The 8571-nt window shown below is 33.0% G+C and overlaps 1 protein-coding gene across 1 annotated transcript; it reads right to left on the bottom strand.

Annotated features, from left to right (window-relative positions):
- Positions 1–1873: 1873 nt before the first annotated feature.
- On the bottom strand, positions 1874–7962 carry LOC126691946 (ras-related protein RABC2a). Its single transcript, XM_050387278.1, has 6 exons — positions 7553–7962; positions 6832–6900; positions 6006–6071; positions 3998–4119; positions 2711–2839; positions 1874–2138 (listed from the first exon to the last, which is right to left on the bottom strand). The coding sequence occupies exons 1-6, from the start codon at positions 7689–7691 to the stop codon at positions 2028–2030; spliced, it is 636 nt and encodes a 211-aa protein (XP_050243235.1). The 5' UTR covers positions 7692–7962; the 3' UTR covers positions 1874–2027.
- Positions 7963–8571: the final 609 nt, after the last annotated feature.

Below are 8571 nucleotides of genomic sequence, written 5' to 3'. Positions count from 1 at the left end.
GCTGCATTCCCAGTTTAAAATACTTTCAATCAAGCAAACTTACTTTACTGCCTTCGGAAGGAACAATATTTCAGGCAATCAATTCATAAAACATTGATTTTAAGTACAAATTCGTAAAAAAATGGTGAAACAGAAAGACATAATCCAAGGGATGATATAACAGAATCCATTATAACATCAAGGTAGCAATAGCAATAGCATCAATTTTATTTTAATTTGATTTGCCTAAAGGCTTTTGCCTCTAAAACAACATCACCAACGGTTTAATTCAATGATTATTATTTATTAGAATCTTAATAAGTATTGCATCCTTCTAAAAAAAAGTATTGTAAAATTAAAAATCTAGGAGGAAGCTCATAAACAAGCGAAACTAATTATGCAAACAACAGATCGATAGTCAAAATTATAAAAAGAAAAATAAACACGAAATTTACAATAGATAATCATTATTCTTAAGTCTAAACCAATTTTTTGGATGCATAAATAAACAATGAAGATTAACCTGTCTTTGGAAAATAATATAACATACGAATCAGAAATTTTAATTATGTGTACCTTGACTACTACCTTCTGATTCTATGTGGAGAGTTTCAAAAAAAAAAAAAAAAAAAAAAAAAAAAAATCTCTGTGAAGGATCAGATCGCTGACAACGAATACGTAATTTTTGGTTTCTTAGATCGAAATTTGTTGGGTTATAAGTAAACTTTGACAAGAAGGGTATTGGTAAATGGTAATAGGAGTGTTGGACCGAAAGTCATAAAGGGTATTTTTTGATGGATTATTTTATTTTTTTAAAGACAGTAATCTATTGCATTATAAGGTTGTTGTGGTAAGTGTTTTAGTGATAGGAATGTTGGAATAGTGGGAGTTTTAAGCAGTGTCTTAGAGCAGTTGTTATAGAGTCATAGACGTTGTATTTGGGAATTGGGATTGAATAATTACATTGGTTTGGGATTTTACGGCTACTTAAGAGGAGGAAATTGATAGATGAGGATTAGGTTTCTGCTAATATATAGTAATAAACTAATACCACTTTTGGTGCGATAGTCACTCAATAAGTATAAGTGCTTATGGGTGTAAAGGGTAAAGGCTGAGTAGAATTTTTATCCAGTACAAAAACAAAAGTAATAAACTAATAATAATCTTTTTCATTCCTTTTTTTTTTTTTTTCCATATAATTATTAGAATGGCTACTTTTGAATAATATCATCGTCAAGAAACAAAACCAAATCTTTGTAATAAAAATCTATAATGAATTGTTGAATTCAATTGAACGTAAGAACAATCGCATGGTCACTTATAGGTAGAAATCCAAAAAGTTTCTTCTTGTTCATTGTCTTAAATTGCCTTTTCTTACAAGCACACCTTGATTCTCCTGCTTCATACCTACCATGAATTCCATACTCCTTTTAACCCAGGATCCCAACCCTTCTCTAGTCTTTGATCATTTTTAACATCAAGTGTTTACTAAAGCATTCGAGTTGCGTTTTCCATATGCATATAACATCACAATTATTCACTAGTTCCCAGGCATGTTGGATGGTCAAGGTTAGTATTGATTAATGATTCTTGGGCAACACAAGTGTATGGCGCGTCTAGCTAGTGACTTATTCGACTAAGGAACACGGAAAATAAATACTAATAAAAACATTGTTAGCTACATTGGAGAGTAAAACTCACTATAATTTAACCACCAAGTAGAATTCAGCAAAAGAAAAAAGAAAGCTCCAAGTAGAAAATTCTATTATCTACTCATTCGCTTGCCTAGCATGAAAAATTGTGTTAAAACCAACAAAATACAAGCAATTTTGTTTTCATAACATTGGGATTTTTTTTTAATTAAAAAAAGGGGGAAAAAAACAAAGGCAAACAATTTACACAAGGTAATATATGTTATCTGAGTGCCAATATTCCATTCTCAAAGGTACATGTAATTACTCAATTCAATGACAAGAACAAGTGTAAGACACTAGAACAGAAATTAACATGTACATGATGATCTGTTCTTGATATCTGAATCTTTTTTTTTAAGAGCAACAACCACCATTTGGAGGTGCTTGGTATTCCGGTTTCTGTTTTAAAATGTTTCTCTTCACTAGACTAGATCCTTCTTCCAAGAGACTAGGAACCTCCATTATCTGTAATATAATCTCAAACGTTTAGTCAAAAAAAAATAAGGTAATATAATCTCAAACTCATTAAAAGTGAGAACACTAAATGAACTACAAAGGTAAATAATTACAGCTTTTCACTCATTCTAGTTGCATGAAAATCATACTGTGGTCAATGTATGTTTGCTAACCAGTCAACTAAATAATTCAAATCCAAAACATCGATGCTACGCGATAATGAGAATCATATTTTGTTTTCTGTTTCACAAACAAACATAGTTTTTCTTGGATAAACCTTTCTTTGTTCCTATCATCAGATAAACCCCCTTTCTCCGCCTGACCCTTCCCCTCATAGTAAGGGGGAATATGCCATTCCAACTAAAGGCTACCAAGTCAAACTACTATAGCTTTTCTTTTAAAAATATATAAAGAGGGTTGGGGCTATTGTTTGTTGGCTGGTAGCATTACAACCATAGCTCTCTCTCTCTCTCATCATAGCTTGAAATAGATCTAACATAAAACCCACCATACACTTCACAATAAAATAAATATAGTGATTATATTGATAAACTGACTGCCTTTAATGGCATGAGTATTACCTTTAATGCAAGTTCTTCAAAGCATTGCTCCACATTTTCCCTAGTTTTAGCACTACATTCAAGAAACAAACATCCAAGCTCTTTAGCTAGTGCAGTTCCCTCCTCTCTACTTACAACCCTTTCAGAATCCTGGAATCACACATAAATTAAATGTTATAACTGAAGTAATAGATCGAGAGCTTTCTACCAGAAAATTTAGTTTATGACATATCATCAATTCTTCTTTTCAATAAGAATGACAACATATTTGGTAATCATTAGGAATTTTATTTTGGAAAAAAAAATTAGACTGTTAAGAAACAAGTCATATAGGTAAATGATGAAGCTACAACTTCTACCAAAAGGAAAAAGGAGCCAGAAGGAAAAATGAGTGAAAGGAAACATAGCACTAAATCAATATGCATGCTCACTCTCTTATAGATAAAACCTGCAACTTACCGCATACTTTTACAGTACGCTAAGAATTGAAGCTCACTCTAGCCTTTGATTTAGACATGATAAGCATAGAATGTTAATATGACAATTCATTTTTAGGCAGTTAAAGTGTACACACAATGCAATGTGAACCATCATATTGGCTTTGCTCTCTAGCATGCTAATTGTACATGGAATAACTAGGAATTACAAGGCAGTCTCAACTCATTAGCAATTAACTCGGTGCATTATAGACAATGTTATCTCAACGATAGAGGTTGAGAACAAATATATACCACTCAGTGACTTATTTGAATGTATTAAATGAAAGCATTACAACTATAAACTTAGATTTTCAATACAATGTAGCAACTAATCAGCTCTACACTTTGCTAGCAAAATTTTGCTTTCTTACAAGTACCAAGCATTTGGAGAAAACATGGAAAGAATATGACTATTAAATTACAAATTGTCCCAAAAGTTTAAAATATTGGGATATGGCAAATTAATCATTGAACCACATGCTTGTAACGCCACCTCCCCCCCCCCCCCCCTCACGTGTGGGCTCAAACTCTATTTTAATAGGTGAGGCCCAACAAATGGGATTTTAAATTTAAAATAGAGTGGAGGAGACAGGGATCAAACTCAAAACCACCTACTCTGATACCATGTTAAAGTACAGACTGTCCCAAAAGTTTAATCTTCTTTGACAGGCTGTCTCAAAAAAAGCAAATCATGCCAGTCAAATGCGTCAGACTTTTTGTTCCATTTATTTTCTCACAGATTTGCTTACAGAAATTTAGAAAGAGCATGAAGCTAAGTTTTTGTCAACTTATAGCAAAATGTAAAAGACATGGAGAATATAAAACTTACAATATCAACTTTATTTCCAACAAGCATCTTGACACAGTGCTGATTATTCGAGTAGAGTTCTACTTCTTTAGCCCATACTTCAGATAAGTTTGTAAAGGTCTCCCTCCGAGTAACATCATAAACTAAAACAGAAGAAAAGAAATTGGTAATAACTGTTAACCAAAACCATGGGAACATAGCATTAAAAAAGGTGATGAACAAAGTCAACAATTCAACAGCAAATTTAGCCTATTAAAGTTATAATTGAATCCACTATTTATATTACCAATTAGCCATGTTAGTTTCAAGCAAGTGACCTATGCGCAAAGGCCTATGTATTTGTGCCATAGATGAAATTTGAGTGGAAAATTAAGGAAAATGTTTCTCAAGGCCTCCATGACGCATATGCTAGAAAAGTTTGTCTTAAATAAGAATATTTAAAGTATGATAAGGTCACAAACAAGGCAGTTGTGCAAAAGACAAGAAAGGAGGAGGGGGATCTTTTCAAAGCTTGCCTACACCACTTAGATTAAGACTAAAAAGGTAGTTTATCCAATAATAAAGCCAATGCATTGTTTAATGTTGTTCACTAGCACATATAGAAGCAAAAAGCCATTATGAACAAACAAGCGCTTATAACAATGTCATGTTATATACCTGCCTCTCATCTCTCTATTTACAGGCATAATATCATCAATGGTCACCAACAGAACTAACCAAATTCTTGCCAGCTATATTAACTTTATAAAAGCCACAACTCTAGTATAATATGACAATTGTTTATCTTCCAACAAATTCTGACATTATCCTTTTCAGAATTCTGCTTCCCTTTATACTTATGATCTAATATTCTGAAAGCTACAGCATTTGTCTTTGTTTGAGCATGGCCAGATCATTTCATTAGAAACTCCTCTTTCTTACAACATATTGTGTACTAAATTTCCTGCCAATCCTTAAAAATTGGAAAATGCTATAGCTACTACAAAAAGCTCACAAAATGATGTAGCAATAATATGATTGGTGCCACTTAAACAATTTAGTAAATGAACGTTTGCATCACTTTTCTGTGATTAATGACATGTCATTTTGTAAGGGTTATGAAGCAAAATTTGTAGTATCTAGCATCAATCTTAAAAATCCCATCTTCCAATTCTTCCAGTCACCTACCTAAAGATTCTTTTTACAACTACAAAAAGACAAACAAAGCTTTTGTTCCCTGACTGGTGCAATAGAAAATAGGATTTTGAAAAAAAGTTGCAAATTATGTTGTTTTGGTGATTCTTTTAGTTGTTATATGGATCTTTGGCATCAGTCAAACTTAGATAATAGATGTGAAAAAGATCAATGATATCTGTGGAGTTGTAAGGCAGTAGTTTAATGAATCAAACAGATTGGAGAATGACAGCTATAAAATATAGATTTGAAAACCAATATTATTAAAGAAATGTTAATCACTTTTCTATAAAATGTATGCCCTGCTTTTCCCAGGGAAAAAAAAAAACTCCACTAGCAAGTTAACCCTAGATAGTGCAATGATGAGTGAGGTGTACTGTGTACTTACAGACAAGATGAATGTATACCATACTAGCAGGCATCCTTCATCTTCATAGTCAACCTGACATGATCCCTTTTATTTTTATTTTAATATAAACCATAACAGCACAAATAAGAGGAATAGGTAGTAAGTGCTTGCACGGAGTTAGCTTGATTGGTAGGGCTTGGGGTGTGCTCCATCAAAGTCCTGGGATCAAGTCCAGGATTAGCCAATGCACGGTTCTTGTGGCCAGGACCGTGCATCCAAGGTTTACTCAACAGGGGTAGGTCGGTCCAAAGGGACTTACCTTGAAGAGATTTCTCCATCATTAAAAAATATAAGAAGAAGAAGAAGAGAGGAAAACGTAGCAAGGGTACCAAAACACTGAGTAATTACAAGTTGAAACCAAAACAACATCTTCCATAATTAAGAAACTAGATATTTCTATACATGCTTTGAAGAATGACATAAATATATATTGTTGGTAGCATGTACCTAGAATAATCCCTTGGGCACCTCTGTAATAAGAGCTAGTTAATGTTCTGAACCTCTCCTGTCCAGCTGCAAAAGACATTACATTTTGCAAAGTCAATCATAATTCATTTACATAGTGAAACAATTTCTCAGCAGATAGTTTGTGATATAAGTTACAGACACAAGATGAAATGATAAAAGAGCATATGATATATTTTATCCAAGAAACCTAGAATCGGTGCACAATTCATACATTCGCCTTTTAATGATATAATACAAATGAAAATTGCACAGAGAAGCGTGAAGAGCAAGCTGAAAATAAAGGTTACTCAACTTGTTACTGTATATTGATCTTTGTTAACGAGCTTCAGAACTCAAAAAACTGCTGCTAGAAAATATTTAATGAAACTTTACAAGGCTACCAGTTCCACTGAATGCATCAACGACATGTTCTAAATTTTAACATGGAAAAATGGGGAATAGAAGACTTTTGTATCAAAAGTACAGATAATAACACTCCAGATTTAGAATGAATGATACACTTCTCCAATAAAGGAGTCATATCAAATGGAGAGAACCGGTCCTTGGTGAACTTAGTTCAACGAAGAAATTTTCTTGATTTTGGTTTCTTATTTGATGAATTCTTCTCCTGCAACTTAAGATCCCCAAAAACATGGTGATGTAGTAGCAAATGTACAAAAAAGTAAGGGAAAAAAACTAAGGAAAGTTGAAAATCTTTTGATAGTGTAGTTAAGCTTTCAGGGTTCTTTACATATAGACAGATAGGATCTATATTTCAAGTTGGAAGCATTGAAAAGTGAAAAAATGGACCATTGCCACAGCTTACCAGTGTCCCAAATTGTGAGCTTCAACTTCTTCCCACCGACTGTGAGCAGCTTGATTTTAAAATCCACACCTACACATGATTAGAAATTTTATATATGTATAACATGAGCTACTTAACACATCAAAGTGATTGAAATACTTGCATTGATTGATCAAAATTAATGATAAGTGGTTTATAGTATTTATTATGTACAGTATCTTGTTATAACTTATTTGTATCTCAACTGATTGGCACAAGACATCCAGGATTCAAATCCCCCACCCCCATAATCGTGTTATAGAAACACATAAAAACTTTTTTTTTTAAAGGATTCCAAAATTGAAATCCACAAATTCAAGAAATTTTATGAACTCGGTGCCAGTTGAGTCTCAAAATATTCAAATGTGGGGCGACTAAGGTAGACACTCTAGTGACCCATATTGCATATACATATACCGGAACTCCCAATGATATTTTTTCCATTACTCAAACATAAGAATCTAGTCATAGATCCAACAGTGTTGGACTCTGTTTGGTTCCTCAGAAACCGTAAGTAAAAAAAAAAAAAAAAAAAGACGTCAGCTTTACGAAAAATTTGACATTTCCAATCATTGAAGACCGGACAAAAGTGGAGAACTATACTGGGCAAAAACTTAAAGTTGAACATGAAGATGAACTTTTACTTTTATTTAGAAACTGAATTAAAGTTGGCTGAAAAAGAAGAAGAAGAAGAAGAAGGTACCAATGGTGGGAGAAAGATCTTCGACAGAGTTGGAGATGAAGCTGACAAGAAGACTACTTTTGCCAACGGCAGAATCTCCGATCAATAAGATCTTGAAAGAGAGATCGTAGTTACTGCTCTGACCTGAAGACGATCCCATTGATTCTATCGCTCTCTCTATCTGTCTGATGATTAGTGCTTTTCTGTGTGTATTTCTTTCTCTCTCTCTCTCTCTCTCTCTAAAAAAGTACAGGGAAAGAAATGTATATAAGGTGGGGGAGAGAGAGAGAGAGAGAGAGGAAAGGTGTGTGTAAGTGATAATGTAATGTATGAGTATGATGATGGATGGGGCATCTTTGGGAGAGAAGTTAAAGAAAACGGCTAGCAGGAGAGCAGGGCTTGGGCAATATCTGACAACCAACCAATCCAACGTTTTTATTCTTTCTTTGCTTTTTCTCTATATATATTCCTCTCTTCTCTACTACGTTTATTTTACTCTCAGATGCTGTTCTGCTTCCGTTTTCGCTCAACATCACTGCCTTGTTCTCTTTCAAAACAACGTTATATTTCCTTTTTTTTAAAAGTTTAGCTCTAAATCCGATGAAAGTGACAATTAACAAGTCAATAAATGTGTAGCTTTAGTCGTAATTTTTTTTTTATTATAAAAAATGGGGTTTAGTTTACCATCAAAACACTTTTAGCTGGATATGTTTTTTTTTTTTTTTTAAATATACAATAATAAGTGATAGGGGTTTTAGTTTTTACCTTTTACTCGTATTTAGTTAGTAGATAATGTGGTTATTCTCGTTAAAACAAAAGGATATTTCAGACTTCTAGTTAAAAAAAGTATTGGAGTTAAGCCAAACTTTAACAAATCTGGATTTGATTTCTGCCTACACCAAAAATCAATTGGTGCTTTAGTCTAATAATAAATAATAATTATCAAGAGTAAACGGCATAAACTAAAACTCTCTTAAAAAGAGTCATAATTTTTTTAAAAACAAAATTTGATTACAAATTCGATTGTAGTTAATGATTAC

Source organism: Quercus robur, chromosome 7, assembly GCF_932294415.1.
Source record: "Quercus robur chromosome 7, dhQueRobu3.1, whole genome shotgun sequence".
NCBI classification, from domain to species: Eukaryota; Viridiplantae; Streptophyta; class Magnoliopsida; order Fagales; family Fagaceae; genus Quercus; species Quercus robur.
The sequence above is the reverse complement of the archived record's forward strand: the minus strand, read 5'-3'. Positions and strand labels throughout refer to the sequence as shown.

Excerpts from the sequence above, each read along its gene's own strand:
- LOC126691946 (XM_050387278.1), bottom strand. The coding sequence starts at position 7,691 with ATGGGATCGTCTTCAGGTCAGAGCAGTAACTACGATCTCTCTTTCAAG. Across the intron at positions 6,901-7,552 it reads AGATCTTTCTCCCACCATTG|GTGTGGATTTTAAAATCAAG; the intron begins GTACCTTCTTCT and ends AATCATGTGTAG. Across the intron at positions 2,139-2,710 it reads TTGAAGAACTTGCATTAAAG|ATAATGGAGGTTCCTAGTCT; the intron begins GTAATACTCATG and ends ATTATATTACAG.